Source organism: Monodelphis domestica, chromosome 5 (genome assembly GCF_027887165.1).
Source record: "Monodelphis domestica isolate mMonDom1 chromosome 5, mMonDom1.pri, whole genome shotgun sequence".
In the NCBI taxonomy this organism is placed as follows: domain Eukaryota; kingdom Metazoa; phylum Chordata; class Mammalia; order Didelphimorphia; family Didelphidae; genus Monodelphis; species Monodelphis domestica.
Window position 1 is genome coordinate 31,641,028 of NC_077231.1, and position 19,125 is coordinate 31,660,152.

Here is a 19,125-nt window from a genome sequence, read left to right on the forward strand (position 1 = left end):
TACCAGTTGGCATGCTTGGCAAAGTCATAGTAGCACAGCACTTGGGCAAGCTCTATCAAATAGGTGGCCCGTGCCCAGGCCCCAGCTGGTGTCTCTTCTGTACTCAGCTCCAACAAGTCACAAATCACATTGAAGCGTTCTTGTCCTGTGTCGGCCCGGATCACTTTATAGCTTCGCAACTCTTCTACCAGCAAGGGTGTCAGCAGCTCTGTGTCCCAACCAGCCAGACTATCGCGAAGGGTCCTTTGGGAAGAGAAGTGCTTAGGGCCAGCCTCTCCCTGACAGAAAAGCCACTAGCTTCCCTCCTTGGAGTAACCAGCATCATTTCTCATTAGGGGAGTGTGGCATACCAGATATATTAGCATTTTGAAAGTATGATTGGTGTATTGATGTTGTATCTTATGTGTTCATGCACCAGACTCATGGTCATGTTGCTTATTGATTATTGTACTTCCAAATCTTCAATCCAAAGGACAGAGGAATTCCTGGGCAGGACAATATTTGCCAGAGGGTCCTAGCTCACACCTTGTTGGACCACATTCCTTCCCAAGTCACATGTTTGTTTAACCTCCTCCTCTTTGATTGATTATGTGATTGTCAATTGAGCCAGTGTTAAAACCTACGCCATGTCACATGTTCATTGGCTACCTCCCATTCCACATTCCTAAACTCTTCAATAAAAGTTTGAAGGCACATGTAGTGCCCCTCTCAATACCATCAGAGGGGCACGGCAACATGTAGCCCATATCTTTTTTAACTCCTTGTAACTATAGGAAGTTACAGGGAAAAATGTCATAGCCATGGGTAGAAGTTAATCTTTCTTGGGCATAGTGATCACAAAAAAACTCCATAGAGGTTCTCCTCATAAGCCTTACTCACTTGAGCTGCAGTTCCTTGTCACCAGCCTTGGCGGCATCCATCTTGACACGGACCCAGAAACTGATGGGCTCCGCCATTTGCTCGAGGGTGCAGGGCTGCAGGGCCTTCAGCCACAGAGCCACCATCCTGCATCCCTGGGCTGGCTGGCCTAGCTTCTTCAGGCTCTCTACATGTAACCGGAAGCACTTGTGCAGCTTTCAGGAAAGAGTGGGGAAGACAGAAAGACTCCATTAAGGAGACATGTATGTCCCCAATTCATTTCAGATGGACCCAAGAACTGGCTTCAAACTATTAACAAAAATTTTAGGGAAAACTGCTACAAATCACAAATAGTAAGAATACTGCAAATTAAAATGAGTCTAGTTTCTCCTCCCACAACTGTAACAAAGACAACAAAAGAAAGGACTAGTTGATGTTAAAGGAAAACATTATTCTGGAAAACAATTATCCAAATTTAACTTTTTAGCTAATGTAGTCATATCTTCTGACCCAGAGATTCTACCACTAGGCTCATGCTCCAGAAAGTTTAGCCAGAAAGAGAAGACCCATATTTATCAAGAAGGACACAGTAGCCCTTTTGTGGTAGCAAAGAATGGGGATAAAATGCCCAAAGGATGAGGAATGGATAAACTGAGGTATGTTAATGTACTATAGTAGTAAGAATATAACCCAATACAAAGCATGTAGTGGAATAAACAGAACCAGAAAAATAACATGTACAAAAAGAAAACAAAACTGAACACCATAAATGACCAAACCAAGACCAAGAAGAGCTGAGGAAAACACATGTCCCCTTCCATCCAGAGGCTGGGGGAGGGGAGGGGTGAGAACATGAGTATTCATTGGTAGGTTTTGTTAAACTACTTCTCTCTATTCTTTCTTTAAAATCTTTATTATAAGGAATAACTTGTTAGGCAGGGAAAGGGGTAGACTAACTACAAAAAGCATCAGTGATTTTTTTTTTTAAAACAAATGGCTCTCCTCAAACTTTCAGACCCTATCCCTTACCATTCTTCCAGAAGGCTCACCTTTGGCTAGCATCTCTGCATATTGTTCCCTTTAGAAAATTTGTTCCCTTTTTCTTTAGGGCTGATTTACAAACCTTTTATTGCCTATCCTAGAATTGTCACTGTCTATTCCTTCAAGAAAAAGCTCCAAACTGCCCTCCAAAGAAGCCATCCCAGAATACTTCTTTACTGTATACATCAGAAATTTTTTTTTAACATGTTGGTTAACATTTCAATGAACTTTCTTTTTTCTTCATTTTTACAAAGGTTGTCCTTGTCAGACCTTTGGAAGATAGAGGTATCCGAGGGAAATGTGGGTGATACAAAAGCAAAATAAGTTTGTTTAAAAAAAAAAAATTCATCCACCCAGACTACTGCCTCCTCAGAGGTAAGATGACATTTCCTCTATTTCCTATGTTTGTAAAAAACCTTTTTAATTTAATGCAATCAAAATTATTTATTTTACATTTTGTAATATTCTCTATCTCTTGCTTGATCTTAAATTCTTTCCTTTCCCCATAGATCTGACAGGGATACTATTCTATGTTCACCTAACTTACATTTCCCTCTTTATATTTGTTATTTACCCATTCTGAATTTATCTTGGTATAGGGTGTGAGATATAGATTTAAGCTAATTTTTCCCATACTGTTTTCCAATTTTCCGAGCAGTTTTTGTCAAATAGTGGGTTCTTGTCCCAAAAGCTGTGATCTTTGGGTTTATTATACATTATCTTGCTGAGGTCATTTACCCCAAGTCTATTCCATTGATCCACCCTTCTATCTCTTGGCCAGTACCATATTGTTTTGATGATTACCACTTTATAATACAGTTTAAGATCTAGTACTGCTAGGTCTCTTATCCTTCACATTTCTTTTTCCATTAGTACCCTTGATAGTCTTGATCTTTTGTTCTTTCAAATGAACTTTGTTATAATTTTTTCTAATTCTATAAAAAAGTTTTTTGGTAGTTTGATAGGGATGGCCCTGAATAAGTAAATTAGTTTTGGTAGGATTGTCATTTTTATTATATTGTCATCTATTACACCTACCCATGAGCAATTAGTGTTTTTCAAATTATTTAGATCTAGTTTTAATTGTGTGAAAAGTGTTTTGTAGTTGTGTTCATATAGTTCCTGTGTTTGTCTCGGCAAATAGATTCCTAAAAATTTTATATTGTCTAGGGTGATTTTAAATGGAGTTTCTCTTTCTAACTCTTGCTGCTGAGTTGTGTTGGAAACATATAGAAATGCTGATGATTTATGTGGATTCCTCTATTTCCTATGAATCTCAATTCTTCACCCTAAAGTAGCTTAGTAGAAAACTGCACAACAAATGAGACAGAATGTCATTAATTGTCCTCTGCTGCCAGAGTCTTTCTGCCAAATTACATCACAAGCACTAATGAAAGAGAAAAGATGAAAAAGGGCAGGGCTTCAATTAAAGAATACAAAAGGGCACCTTTCAAATCTATAGGTTGGGGAGAATTCTTAAGCAAGGGAGATAAGTACCCAAAATACCATGTTTATTGAAATAAAATTCAATAAACATTCAATCACAAAGAACAATCCCAACAAATAGTTAAGAAGAAAGTTGTCAACTCAGGGGAAAAAAATCTTTTTCATCAAACATCTCTGATAATTCCAAGATGAGTATAGAATTAACATATTCTGAATTAGGAGTCATTCATTCCTCAGTGATTATGTGGTCAAAGGATATAAACAAACAGTTCTTAAAACTAATAGCAAAAATATTTTATTCCAAGCATTCGTAAATAAAAGACCAGACCTGAACAGAAAATTTGATGCCCAAACACAGAACTTAAGAGAATCATCAAAAGGTAATTAAGAAAGGAGAAAAAAACAAAAAACTAAACAAAACAAAAAATCCTGCCCTAGCAATTCTCTGTCTCTCTACTGAGAGAGAAATTATATTTAATGCCTATTTCCTGAGCCCATTAGTGGTTGGAGCTTTTTTAAAATTTTGTATATATAAACTTAACAGTAGTGGAGGAATTCCATGGAGACTGGAACAACCTCCAGGAAGTGATGCAGAGAAAAAGGAGCAGAACCAGGAAAACATTGTACACAGAGACTGAGACACTGTGACACAATCGAACATAATAGACTTCTCCATTAGTGTCAATGCAATGTCCCTGAACAATTTCAGGGATCTAGGAGAAAAAACACTATCCACAAGCAGAGGACAAAATGTGGGAGTAAAAACACTGAGGAAAAGCAAGTGCTTGACTACAGGGATTGAGGGGATATGACTGAGGAGAGACTCTAAATGAACACTCTAATGCAAATACCAACAACAGGGAAATGGGTTCGAATCAAGGACACATGTAATACCCAGTGGAATCGCACATCAGCTATGGGAGAGGTGGGGGAGGGGAAGGAAAAGAAAATGATCTTTGCTTCCAATGAATAATGTTTGAAAATGACCAAATAAAATAATGTTTAAAAGGGGGGAAAAATAAAATAAAATAAAAAATAAAAAACTTAACAGTAATCAACAAATACCAATATATATAAATAGACAAAGTAGAATGAAAAACATTCTACATAAAAATGTGACCTTCTGCATCTGGTTTGTTTTTTAAAAGTATATATTAAATTCACAAAATTGCTCTATTTATATCTGTCCTCTTCTGAACTTTTTCTTGTGTATTTTTAAAGTATTTAATTTGATGACCTTTTCTTTTTTTTAACCCGCAATAACTCTGAATAAAACTTAATTTGAAAAGGATCACTAAGTTATTTAAAAAGATGCACACTAACTAATAGAGTGTTGGTAGAAAGCTATGAATTAGTCCAAATATTCTGAAAAGTGATAAGGCATTATCCTAAAAGAGGGATTAAAATATCCATCCCCTGTGACATAGAGATTCTACTGCTAGGTATATACTCCAAAGGTCAAAAGTTGAAAGGAAGGAGCTACATCATCATTTGGAGAATGGCTAAGTCAATTTTGGTACATGAAGTTACCTTCATGGAGTATGACTATGCAATAAGAAACATGCCATAGGAGAAATACAGAAAAGCACAGGCAGGTCTAGGTAAAGTGGCAAGAAATAAACAGAACCAGGAAAATAATATACAGAATAACTGTGTAAATGGAAAGCGAAGACTGAGAAAGGCCACTGTTAACTGTCATGACCCAGTTTGTCATCTAAGAGAAATGAGAAACTTGGTTTCTCCTTTCCTTGAAGGAGAGGAAGGCTACAGATGTGGAAATGTTGTATATACAATGAAACTCAGGTGAAGTGCTAGTGAATTTCACAGAGTTGATTGATTTTTTTGCTCTCTTTTTTTTTATTCTTTGTTATAAAGAATGGCTTCCTCAGAGACAGAATGAATATACACAGGCAGGGGATATACAGTATTTAGAAATGAAGGTAATTAAAAGCAAAAGCTATCAATGAAAAGAAAAAACTAAAAAGCTTTTTTATTAACAAAATCAATGCAGTTTACATAAGAAGAGACACTCTTAACTGAGAAAATCTTTTTGCAGGAGAAGACTGATAAAAAAATATCATCCAAGATATAAAGAACTGACCAAGAGTCATTCCTCAAGATCAAGGGGTATTTGGTTTTCGAAAAAAATTCAAATAACCAATCAATATTTGAAAAGTCCCACATTACTAAAAAAAGATTTGCAAATTATAACTGATTTTTCACCTCATATCCAACAAATTAGCAAAACGAACAAAAATGATCTATATTTGCAGGTCTGCTGAAAGACAACTCTAACTACACATTCTCCACACCCCAAAACAAATTCCAATAATTCATTCTAAAACCTCCATATAACATTCACCCCCCAGCAATCCTACTACTCAGCATATACTGCTACATTGAACAACATATTTAGATCAGCACCTTTAGGGTAAACAAAAAGCTAGAAACAAAATAAAGACCACCTTTGGGGAATGGCTGGGAAAAATCATGGCATCATTATGGACAGAATATTGTGTTGAATAAGAAATCAAAGAAATTTGGGCATTCCCTGCCCAAGCCTAGGCAGAATCCATCAGAGCACCAGTGGTCTGAGCCCAGCAATGGGAGGAAAACCATTGGCAAAAGCCAGAATGAAGAATTTCTGAAGCCTGTGGAGTGAGCCCAGCAAGAGAATAACCCAAGAGTCCAGTAACAGGGCAAAGAGAACCTAGTCAGAAACCCAGAAAAGAGCCCAAAGACAGAGGGAGCCCAACACTTAATCCATCCCCAGAGTCCCTTAAAGAAGAGGCCCAAACTGGCCCACTAGACTCATGATAGATTCTGCCCATGCTATTCAGTTGGAGAGCTTAACCCAAGCTTAATCCAACCCACCTAGCTGCAGGAACAGAAAGAGCTGGAGTTAACCACAAAAATGACATCGCTACATTACAACAAATGCAAATAAAGCCTCGGAGAAAAAAAAATCCCTAACAGGGACTGCAGGAGTACCTAGACAAAATGAAACAAGATATGGAATGGAAACACCAAGAAGAAAACACTGGCAAGGAAAACTGAGACCTTGGAACAGACAATGGAGAAGCTCTCTCAAGAACTGAATGACCTGACAATTAGAATAGATCTGACAGTAAAACAAGAACAATACAATAGGAAAATTTCAAAATAAAACAAAAATATACTTTTAAAAAATAGAAGAAATACAATATTGTATTGTACAAATTACTTTACATGGGAAACAGGTCAAAGAGAGTCCAAGAATTATTCAATTAACTAAAAATTATCATCAGAATGTGTCTGAATAAATTTAACACTGCCCAGCTTAGAACCAGAAGGAAAAGTCAAAACAGAAAGAATATATGGATTACCTCCAGGAAAAAACTCCAAAATGAAAACTCTCAGGCACAGTATGGTCAAATCCAGAGCTTCCAGGTCAAAGAAAAAATACAAGTAGCTAAAAAAGGAGTTCAAATACCACAATGAGGATTACAGACTTAATAGTTGCCACCATAAAGGAGAAATGAGCTTAGAATATGATAAAAGGCAAAAGATAAAGACTTAAAACCAAGTATAATCTATCTAGCAAAACTAACTAAAACATATGTGGGGGGGAAACACATTTAATTGACTACACAAGCATTCCTGATGAAAAGTCCAAAGCTGAGCAGACATTTGAAAATGGAAATGCAAAGGCAAAAGGAAACAGAAAAAAGCATACATATTTGGATGACTGAAAGGAAATACATGAGGATGAACTATTTACATGTTGCTAGAGGGCTGAGAAACAAATTTCTTCCCAGTACCCAGTCTTTAGGAGTCAGAGATGAAAGCTAAGATGATAATGGATCAGGGTTTTGTTATATTTTAAAGGTCTTAAGTGAAAAACAAAAATATGTGAGAAAAATTCATTCCCCTCCAGGTTTTACTCTTAACTCATCTCAACAGGGCTTTCTTTATGAGGTTTCCAGCTGGTACCTTCTGTCTCTTGTAGAGTATGAGCTCCTTGAGGACAGGGGCTGTCTTTCTTTTAGTTGTATTTGCATTCCCCCACAGTGCCTAATATCTTTTTTTTTTTAAACCCTCACCTTCCATCTTGGAGTCAATACTGTGTATTGGTTCCAAGGCAGAAGAGTGATAAGGACCAGGCAATGGGGATCAAGTGACTTGCCCAGGGTCACACAGCTGGGAAGTGTCTGAGCCCAAATTTGAACCTAGGACCTCCCATCTCTAGGTCTGGCTCTCAATCCACTGAGCTACCCAGCTGCCCCCACAGTGCCTATTATCTGATGATCATTCAATAAATGTTTGCTGACTGAGGAGGAAGAAAAGGAGAGGAATCATTACTACCTAACAGAAGTGTATAAAATTCAAGTACATGGCCAGAAAGGAAGGGTGGGGCAAGTGGATGTCCAATGAACCTCACTCTTGAATGAATAGGATAAGGAAGGACTGAACACAATCATCCCTTTCTACACAGAGATCTCACAACAGAAATAGATATGATTTAAAAGGGAATTGGAATTTAAAAGGGAAAAAGGGAATAAATTGGACAGGACAGGGATAAGGGAGGAGTGGCGTGAAGGCAAGAGAGAAAAGAAAATAGGTCATAAGCCAAATGTTCTCAAATACAGGACAGAGGAAGACTAAAGATGAAAAATTAAAAAGTAACAAGAGAGGAAACAGGCTGTTCACTTGGAGACCACAAGTGTTCAGAAATTTCTCCCTCTTCTATTACCTTCTCATTTACAAAGAGGGAGGTAGGAAAAAAGGAGTAGAAAAAAGTATAAGAGGCCAGGACAAAGAGAAGCACACAATCAATTGAAACTATGAATGTAAATGGGATGAACTAACCCATAAACAGATTACAGCAAAAAAAGTAGAATCCAATAATATGTTGCTTACAAGATACACACTTGAAACACAAAAATTCAAAGAGTTAAAATGAAGGACAGGAACAAAATCTATTACATTTCAGTGGAACTCAAAAAAAACCCCCCAAGGACAACAATCATAATTTCAGGTAAATACAGAGAAGGGAATTTTCATTATTTTTAAAAGCACTGTAGACAAAGAATCAATCTTAGTATTTAATATATATGTCCCTACTAACATCTAAACATTTAAAGGAAAAGTTAATTGAATTAGGAGAAGAAATAGTCAGTAAAACTATAATCGTGAAGGATTTTAATATAGTTCTTTCAGATCTGGACAAATTTAAACCAAAATTAAGCCAGGAAGGCCTAAGTAGAATTAAAGTTAGATGACAGACCACTGGCATTTACTGATTGGGAATAGAAAGGAATTGACATTACTTCTCAGTTGTAAATGATCCCTTTACAAAAACTGGTAATGTAGAGGGCATAAAAATCTCACCAAAAGATGTAGAAAAGGAGAAATAATACATTACTTATTGATCATAATGCTACAAAATTATCTTCAATAAAGGCCTCTAGATAAATTTAAACATAAGTAGAGACTAAGGTACATTAAAGAACTGGCAAGTCAAAAAGTGAAGTTAAAATTAAAAAATAATTTTAAAAAAATCCTTATCTTCTGCCTTAAAGTCAATACTATGTATTGGCTCCAAGGCAGAAGAGTGGGAAGGGCTAGGCAATGGGGGTCAAGTGACTTGCCCAGGGTCACACAGCTGGGAAGTGTCTGAGGATAGATTTAAATCCAGGACCTCCTGTCTCTAGGTCTGGCTCTCAATCCACTGAGCTACCCAGCTGCTCCCCTAAAAAACAATTTCTGACAATAAGATACCTATCAACTGTAACTAAAGGAATTCAGAAAGGAAAAGTCATTATCTCTAAATGTCTTCAAAAACAAATGAGAGGAGAAAACTGGACAGCAATATGACAGAAATTAAGTTTAGACTAACACCTCAAACTATATGCCAAGATAAACTCCAAATTAATCTGTGACCTAGATATAAATTAGAGGAACAAGGAAAAAATTTACCTTTTGAATTTTTGTACAGAGTTCCAGAAGAGTTCATAACCAAAGGATAAAGACAATCACAAAGAGTAAAAAGGACAATTTTGATTATATAATTTTTTTTTACGTTTTTGCATAAATAAATCTAATGTAAAAATTAGAAGGGAAACAGGTAACTGGGAAACAACCTTTACAAAAAATTTCTCTGCTAAAGGTCTCATTTCCAAAATATGTAAGAAACTGATTTAAATTTATAAGACCAAAATAAATGATCAAAGGAACAAATCTAAGCTATCAACAATCATATGAAAAAATGCTCTAAGTCACTAACACATAGAGAGAAATACAAGTTGAAGCAACTAAAGTTTCATCTCACAACTATCAGATAGACAAAAGTAAGAAACTTTTAAAAAAGAGGAGAAACAATATGGAAAGGAATAAATGAAATAGTGTGTTGTGATGAAAGAAACTAAGAAAACAAAATGTACCACAATTTCAATAATGTACATTCTATAGCAATAAACATTTTTTTAAGCACATCCATTCTCTCAAGCAGGATAGGAGGCCATGAATGAATGCTGCTTGCTCTGTAAGAACAGGCTGCCAACAGCTCAAGTTTGTGTAGCTTCTTTTGAATAGGGGAGGGGTTTGGGGGAATGAATATTAGAGAAATGACATGTTAATAAAATCATAGATTGAAAAAAGAGTGGGTGTAAGGCCATAGTTGCAGAGCTTATTTTCTCAGGGAAATTTCCATCTAACCAGAACAATAGCCCAGGTAAACAAAAACTGAAGAGGGAAAGTCAAACCTAGGTTTGTAGTCATGTGCTCATTGCTTCCATTCTCCTAATCTCTGAAGCCAATGGAACAACACCCTGCCTACTCACCTTCTCAGGAGGCACCCCAGGGTATGTTCCAGATGTTGCCAGTCCAATCTTCTGACAGAAAGGTTCAGTGATGGTGCTGGCCTCAGCATAGAGCTTCTGGTTGTAGAACTTATAGGCCAAGTGACTGGTGCAGCAGGCTGCCAGACAGAAGAGAGGAACATCAGAAGAGGACCAATTCCCATTCCCTACTCCTGTCTCAACTGCTAAGTGGGGTGAGGGATGGGGGGAAGGAGGGTGCATAATTAAAACTGTACTATCAGGGGCAGCTGGATTGAGCCAGGTCTAGAGATGGGAGATCCTGAGTTCAAATTTGGGCTCAGACACTTCCCAGTTGTGTGACCCTGAGCAAGTCACTTGACCCCCATTGCCTAGCCCTTACCACTCTTCTGCCATCTCAGTATTGATTCCCAAGACAGAAGGTAAGGGTTTATTAAAAACAAACAAATAAACAAACAAACAAAAACTGTACTATCTAGGTCTGCAGACAATTCCAATTAGGCAAATCTGTTTCTTTGTAAGTGTGAAAATGGAATTATCTTCCTTAAAAAAAAAACAAAAAAAACTTAGGAACTTAAAGATACTTTAGCATTGATTGCAAAGAAGCTCATACCCTCAGAGAAAGAAAGTTGATCCCACAGGCACAAGTTGTGCCAGACAAATTAAGGAACTATGATTGGTTCCTGAGGTATGACATGGGATGAGAGAGAGCTGATGGGTGAAGAAAAACATGTATAAGTGGGACCCAGGGACCAATCGGCTGCTTTCATGACTCACTTGGGTTAGTGACACACTGACTGAAGGGACTCTCGGACTTGGATTCAGATTCCTGCGTTGGGGCTAGACCTGAAGGGAGACGCTTACTCTGGGAACTCTTGCTGAAGAGACTCCCGCACTCTTCTGCCTGGAGATTGAGCTTTTTGTCCAGGGTGAGCTGGATTTCATCAGAGCAGCACTTAGGGTAGACTAGACAACTCCTTACCTCTTTCCTATACTTCCCTCTTGTTACTATCTCTACTTTGATTAAACTAAATTGTTAAAGCTACTAACAGCTATACTCATAATTTTAACTGCATTTATTACGATCAGCGACCACACCCTTCTTAACTCTTACATAGGTTAAGATTAGTGGTGTAGCCCATGGAGAAAAAGCTGACTTCTAAGCCAGCAAGTTCTCAGTTCAAAGTTCACATGACGGCTGGGACACAGGGCAGCTGACTTAGCCTTTCCATGGGTGGGCAACTAGAAAACTAAATTGCTGGTGCCTAAAATTGCACCAATGAAAGGTACCCTCTTTGGGATAATTGCCCCAATAAAAGCAAGGTTTCATTAAAAAACAATTTCTTTCCAGATCATATCCCCAGCTGGCATCCATTTTTTCATGCCAAGTCTTTCCCTCATCTTCTATAAAAAAGATTTGGTTTCCTTCACAAAGCTTTCCTAGACTTGTCTTGACCTTTAATTCCCTAGATCTGCAAGTTTTTCAAAGATTTGAACTCTTAATTCCATGGGACTTCATTGTTCTGCTTCCATTGCCAAGGATAACGGAAAGGCTGACTATACAGCTGACCATCTCCTCTCTATTCCATTAGCCGCGCAGGGACAGAGACAATGCCCTGCATGAAGCAACAGGTGCTTGGCCAGCCTTCTAGGAAAGCAGATACCCTAACAGAAAATACCCAGGACTGACCAGTGATTCCAAGGTAGTCTGCCTGCTCTTGGTCCTTCAGGCCCTCTAGAGCCTCCAACATCCAGACAACAGCACAATGACAGCTCACAACAAGCTCGGTCAAGTCAGTCAAATCTGTGACCTGAAGAAACACAAGTGTGAGATTAGGGAATGTAAGATTACCTCAAGGAAACCCTCATCATTGCTTAAAAAAGACACTAAAGCTGTATTACTTGACTGCACAACTTAACAATACCTTAGAACCACTGAAGAAATCATAAACCATCCTGGTAAAGAGCTGGAGTCCATGAAAATGCATCTGAGCCAAGACTTGCTGCTGCTTGGGACAATCCACAGGAGCCTACAATAAGAAGTTACAGAAGACTAGTTCATGGGAAGCAAACATACTGTGAGAGTTTGAGCCACAGCAGAGAAGGACCAAGAGAGAGGTGGCAGCAAGGTGGCTAAGAAGGAATATTGTCAGCACCAAAATCTCAGGCTGTGGGCCAGCCATGAGAGTTCTCAATCTGCCCAGGGACCCTTAGCTGGCAGGGGGTGTGAGATGGGTCCTTCTCCCCCTGTCTTCCCCCTTACACATAACTCACGCTGTCCCGAAGCTGGCGAAGAAGATGACAGTATTTGCCCAAGAAGGCTGAGAGGCCCAGGATGCTATCCAATTCATACTTTTTCAAAGTATCACTCTCTAGGACCAAGAGGATGAACTGACAAGTCTCCACAAGAGCTCTAAATGAGGATGACGGGCCCTTGACGCCAAAGCTGAGAATAGCTGCGGCCTTGCGCAATAGTTCCCCCACTCCCCCAAAGGCTCCAGCCAGCAGCCTTCGGAGTTCCACCCCCAACAGGCACAGCTGGAGGCTAGGGGCCAGGGCTGTGTTCCCCAAGTAACCCTGGACTTCCTGCACAGCCCTAGCAGCCTCTGTGCAGCAGCTGCTCAGGCACAGTCTTTGGCACCTTTCTAAGGTGAGCTCTAGGAGGCAGAGGGCCCTGCAGGGAGAGAGAGGATGTGAAGGACTGGCTTCCTTCCCAACCAGCACTTTGATCACACAAGTAGAAAGCTGTTCACTGAGGAAGTGGGCATCTGCCTCACCCAAAGGATGCCCACTGCCTTCAAAGAGCCGGCAGGCAGCTTCAGCTTGACAAGCAGTTGGGGAAGAAAAAAGGGGGAATTTGCATGGGGTACTTTCATCTTCCAAGAGTACCAAGAAACTCAAGGCCCACAGGCGAACAGAGAAGGCTTGCTGACGTTCTCTAAGTGCTTCTGCCCCTTTCCAAAGCAAAGAGAAGGCACCTCGGATAATAGCCTCATAGTCCTGGGTTGCACCCACTGGCACATGCTGCACTAAGCAGGTATGCAATGATTTGATCAGGTAGAGAACAGCGTTTGGGACCACCCGAGCAAAAATATTTCGCAAGAAGACGAAGAGGATGCGTTCTAAGTAGAGTGGGGTGCGATGAGGGGTTGCTTTCAAGTAGCCATCACAGGCCAACCCTGCCAGCTCCAACAGGCTGCCCAAGTGGTCAGGACAAGCAAGCCCAGCCACCACCTGTTGGTTGCAAGCCCTCAAAATGGAATCACAGGCAAGTCTTTGTTCTGCTGCAAATGAACGGCCCGTGGGGCTATCCAGAGGTCTGGACAGGAACTCCTGGAAGTAAAAGAATTTGTAAATCAGTTTACCAAGGGAAGGAAAGAGTTCAACAAAAGTAGCCAGATGTCAGCATCATTCAGCAATAATGTCTACCTTTTGTCTTCTCATCTTAACAAAGAGAAGGGGGAAAATCAAGTGGGCTTCAGCCCTCCAAAAGACCTCAGCCTGGTATCTCATTTGCTATTTATATTATCTCTTACTTAGAAATAATCTACAGTATTCTCCCACTTACCCCACATATGACACTGCTCAATGTTGGTAGAAGAAAACCTCAAGAAGACATTCCAAGCTCTAAGAGGCAAAAAGTTCCCTGGCCCACCAACCACTCTAACCTTCAGCTCAACCAGCAAAGCCTTGGCCTCCTCTTGGCTGCTCATCCATTTTCCAAAGTCTGCTCCTTTAAAGTTCCTCATGGTCCATATGAGCTGCCAAAAAAGAAAAAGAATTCAAGGAGAATTAGTTTGGTCCTGATAGATGGAAGGATAAACTCAATATTAAGTAAGTATGCAAAAAGGCCCACATTATCTCATTCATCAATCTCTCATTGACAAATAATGGCCATTCTCCACTTAAACCTCCTATCAAATTGTTCTATACCACCTAACAGTCAGCTTTCTCTTAGGTATGACCCTCACTCACTTTGAAGGTTATACAAATGAAATACCAGTAAACACTGACCTGCTGGAAAATCTTTCAGGAATTAGCCCAACTAAAAAAATTTTTAAAGTTAAGCACAAGAAAGATGGCTACCAGGTGATAAATTCATTTGAACTCAGCTATACATACGACAAGTCACTTACCTATTTAGGTAAGGACTGTTGGGGAAGTGCTAGTAGGGTCTATCTCTGAAGTAATACAATGTTTTAGATTTATTTATGTATTGGTCATAGTGTGATTTATGTGTTGTAGCCTTATACCAAACTAAAAGCTAACTGAGGGAGCTGTATGCCCCCAAACAAGTCATGTAACACTTTAGAATCTATTTCCTCTAGTATGGGCTGACAACAGTATTGAGAAGTTTGACCTTGCAGATATGTAATAACAACAATGGCAGCAGCAGCTGCTAGCATTTGCACAGCACATAAAGTTTTACAAAGAACAAATACTATCTCATTCCATCCTTACAACGACCCTGTGAGGTAGGTGCTAATATCCCAATTTTACAGATAAGGAATGCTGAGGTCAAGTGACTTGCCCAGGGTCACACAGTTAAGTATCTAAGACAACATTTTTATTTCCTGGGTCCAAAATACACTTTGCTACCTAGCTGCCATCTATGAAGAACGCTGTTTCTTCCCATTTTACTGTGAAATAAAAGGCAAGGTTCTCAGATGAAAAGATAATGGGAGATTTAAGGAGGAATTAAAAAGATCTGGAAAAGCTGCTATGGAGGATGGGATAGTGAGTCAATTAGGAAGGTTTAAAAGGATTAATTTTCTGAACTAAGAGCAAAGTTGACAATTCTGGAGGGCAATTTGGAACTATACCCAAAGGGTTATAAAATTGTGTATATCCTTTGATCCAGACCTACTACTGGGTCTATATCCCAAAGAGATAATAAGAAAAGGGATCTACTTGTATAAAAATATTCCTAGCTGCTCTTTTTGTGGTGGCAAAGAATTAGAAATAAAGGGAATGACTATCATTTGGGAAATGGCTGAACAAATTGTGGTACATGTTGGTAATGGAATACTATTGTGTTATTAGAAATAATAAGCAAGATGATTTCAGAAAAAGCTGGAAAAATCTGCAGAAATGGATGCTGAACAAAATCAGGAGAACTGGGGAAAAAAACATTGTACATGATTACAACAATATTAAATGATGATTATCTGTGAAAACTAAGCAATGCAATGGCATGGGATAATCCTGAAAGACTTATGATGAGGAATGCTATCCATCTCCAGAGAAAGAATTACTGGGGTCGTCTTTCATATGAGTATATTTTTGGTTTAATTTTGGAGTTTGGGTTATGTATGAATGTGCTCTTACAACAATGACCAATATGAAAGTGCATTTTGCATGACAATAAAAAAATTTTTTAAAAAAGGAGCAAAGTTGAATTTATGTGAAATAGATTTGTACTAGACCTAGTCAGCATGTTGTTTAGGGTTGTTTTTTTTGGGGGGGGGTTGCATTTTTAATTTTATCTTACTTTATTTGGCAGCATATGAGTAGAAGTGAAGGCAGAGGCAGAAGATAATAGGAACAATCCAGGGCTGAGGTTTAGGAGGGCAATACTGGGAATAGGGCAACAGAACAAGGGATACAAGAGAAGAGGAAAGTATAGAACTGAAGTAGTTCACTGAAGAGTAAAGATAGGGAAGTGTAGTCAGTGCAGGGACGATGGCCTGGTAAAGAACAAAGGTTAAGTGACTGGAGATCTTTGTGAGGAAAAATAAACAGGCTCTGTGGCATAAGGACAGATTCAGAATTTATAAAGATAGAAGTGGAGTATTTGGGGATGATGACAAGATCTTTGCCATTCACTCTTTACCTCTACAATCTAGCTTCCAATTTAATCATTCAATCAAAACTTTTCTCTCTATTACTAATTAATCTCTTAATCTTCAAATCCAATGGCTTTTCCCCAATCTTTACCCTTCTTAACACTGACAATCAATCCCTTCTCATTTCCAAATGTTTATGACAGCACCCTCTGCTGGTTCTCCTCCTCCGAATCCTCAGTCTTATTTGAGGTATCTTCAAGTTATGCCCCTTACCATGGGTGTCCCACAGGACTCTGTCCTGGATGGCTTTCTTTTCTCCCTTCAACTCTTCAACTCCCTTGCCAAACTTGTTCTAAACTCTGTTTTTATAGGTTTGCAGGCTAAGCTACATTTTTAAGTGGTTAAAAAAAAATCAAGAAAAGACCAACTTGTACTTTGTGGTGGCCAAGAATTGGAAACTGAAGAAATGTCCTTCAATTGTGGAATGGCTGAACAGATTGTGGGGGTATATGATGGTGATAGAATACTATTGTGCTGCAAAGAATGCTGAACAGGATGATTTCAGAAAGAGCTGGAAAGACTTACATGAACTGATACAGAATGAAATAAGCAGAACCAGGAAAACATTGTACACAGCAACTGCAATATTATGGAATGATCAGCTATGATAGACTTGGCTACTCTCAGCAATATAATAAACCAGGACAATTCTGAGGGGCTTACAACAAAGAATGCTATCCACCTATAGAGAAAGAACTGTTGGGAGTGAGAATGAAGAAGAAAGCATATGATTTTTCAATTATTTGGGCTTATGTTTTGGGTTTTGGTTTTATAAGATAATTCGCTTAAAAAAGGACTATATGGAAAAAAATTTAAAAATTAAATTTGGGGCAGCTGGGTGGCTCAGTGGATTGAGAGCCAGGCCCAGAGATGGGAGGTCCTAGGTTCAAATTTGACCTCAGATACTTCCTAGCTGTGTGACCCTGGACAAGTCACTTAACCTCCCCCCCCCCCCCCAATTACCTAGCTCTTACCACTCTTCTGCCTTGGAATCAATAAGGTATGGGTTTAAAAAAATTAAATACAAAATAAAAATAAATCAAGAAAATACTATTTCTCCTGACATGTAATAACATAGTTATAACTTAAGTGTTAGTCAAAAAAAAAGTGGGAGCAGCTAAGCTAGGTGGCACAGTGGAGAGAACCAGCCCTGGAATCCAGAGGACCTTCATTCAACTCTGATCTTATGCGATCATCTCACACTCTCACACACACACACTCACACATATATCCCCCTTGGCTAACAAACAAGCCACTTGGAAACTTACTTTGAAGCTTCATTCTAATTTTTTGTCAAGAAATTCTGTGAGGAGCTTTCATTCTAATTTTTCTAACCATTGTTTATTTGTTAGTTGGGAATATGTGTGATAAATCTAGTAATGTCTGTCAATTTTTATTCGTAACAATCCACCCTCCACTACTCCTTAAAGGAGCAACATTTAAAATCCACTTAAAAAAAAAAGCAATTGGGGTTAAGTGACTTGCCCAAGGTTTCACAACTAGGAAATATCTGAGTCCACATTTTGTTCCAGGACCTGTCTTCAGGCCTAGCTCTCTATTCAGAGCCACCTAGCTGTCCCCAATGATATGTATACATATATATTTTAAAATCTTACCTTCTGTCTTGGGACCCATATTGTGCATAACACCTTCACCACCATCCCCACCCCCGACATCTTAAACTCAACTCCTCCCCCGACACTTCCCTCCTAGCAGTGTGAAGGAAGAGTGCCCCCAGTGCCGGGCACACAGCAGGAGCCTCACAACAATGTTTTATAGTCTTTCGGTGAGATGTCATCATCGAAGACACCTCCCTAAATCTCGTTCTCTCCTCCTTAACTAGTGGGGACCGGACTGAAAACACCTCTAGAGGACCTGCCTCCGTCACACACCCGGGCTCCCACGGCTGCCCCTCCCCCATCCAGCAGCGGCTCGGCGCGCGCCCCGGGCCCCCCTCACTTACCCCAGTTCAGAGCGAAACAAGCAGGTCAGCTCCCAGAGATTTCCCCACTCCCGTCCCTCTCCCCGCCGTCCCCTCCACTTTCCATAACCGTAAGAAGACCCTGAAAGTAAAGGGCGGTCCCCTCTCCTTACTTGCCTTCGGTCACGGACTAAGAGCCACAAAAAAGCGAGGGGATAAGAAGGTCGACTAGATGCCACCATTCAGTTCTCGCGCCAGTCCTACGTTCAAATATCAGGGTCCGTCCAATTAGAGGGTGCCTGCGTAATCTGAGCGCGACCCACGTGGGATGCCGGGAATTGTAGTTGCTCCTGCTCAGTGCACTGTCCGGATCACGTGATCAAGCCTTCGCTCTCCGGGTCTTAGATGGGTTGGAGAACTTGAGGGTGGGGTTTCCTTTTGGCAGTTTGGGCTGCAGAGCCATATAATTAAATTCTTCATCTGTTAAAGGAAGGTCGACCCCCCTGCCCTCCCGCAAGTCGAGTCCCTTCTTCTCTGAGCAAGGAAATGTAGAATGAAAGGGGCTTAAAAGGAAATGGAAAGCAGGAAAAGTTTGATTTTTTTAAAAATAACGTATTCGTTGGAATTAATGCCTTTTGTCAGCCCTGGGCCTGTTATTTCCTGGACTTCGAGACTCATTTCCTTTTTTCTTCCCTCTTCCTCCCTCCCTTCCCCCCTTTTGTCTTGTCTCAATGACTCAGGGTTCACAACAGATTTTTTTTAAATCATTTTGAGTTTGGGGCTGAATTTATCTCAAGGTTGTTGGGGTTTTTTTTACAGGTTTTCCTTTTTCTTTCATTTTCTGATGCTCATTTCAAAATGGTTATCTTTATTTTCAGGAATTCTTACTAGGCAGTCCAGCTTTTTAACATTTTGTAAAAAAAAAAAAATTTTCCCCTTATCTTTTACTTCAAGGCAAATACTTCAAGAAGGCCAAACATCAAAATAAAAGACCCATCTGCATCTACATATGTATAAATGTACTTTTTGTAGCAGGAAAGATCTGGAAAGAAAGTGGATGGCATTCAAATGGGAGATGGCTAAATATGATGTGGTGCATAAAGGGAATGGAATAGTACTGTGCCCTTATAAATGTCATCATAACTGACATGCAAACCGAAATGACCAGAACAGTATAGACAAGGATTACAACAAT

At 39.5% G+C, this 19,125-nt stretch overlaps 1 protein-coding gene across 5 annotated transcripts in view; it reads right to left on the reverse strand.

The window, feature by feature from the left end:
- ESPL1 (extra spindle pole bodies like 1, separase) overlaps positions 1–18,380 on the reverse strand; it is a 48,996-nt gene extending 30,616 nt beyond the window's left edge. The window contains exons 1-8 of one of the 5 annotated variants that reach the window (XM_056798122.1): positions 18,104–18,380; positions 13,832–13,924; positions 12,438–13,496; positions 12,089–12,193; positions 11,854–11,974; positions 10,167–10,303; positions 880–1,073; positions 4–243 (exon numbers count right to left, since the gene is read on the reverse strand). In XM_056798122.1, the coding sequence (XP_056654100.1) occupies positions 4–243; positions 880–1,073; positions 10,167–10,303; positions 11,854–11,974; positions 12,089–12,193; positions 12,438–13,496; positions 13,832–13,924; positions 18,104–18,172 (2,018 nt within the window). In that variant the 5' untranslated portion in view covers positions 18,173–18,380. Of the gene's footprint in view, positions 1–3; positions 244–879; positions 1,074–10,166; positions 10,304–11,853; positions 11,975–12,088; positions 12,194–12,437; positions 13,497–13,831; positions 13,925–17,625; positions 17,897–17,972; positions 17,994–18,103 lie in introns of those variants that run through there. The other 4 variants (XM_056798125.1, XM_056798123.1, XM_056798126.1 and 1 more) reach the window with 4 other exon arrangements.
- Positions 18,381–19,125: the final 745 nt, after the last annotated feature.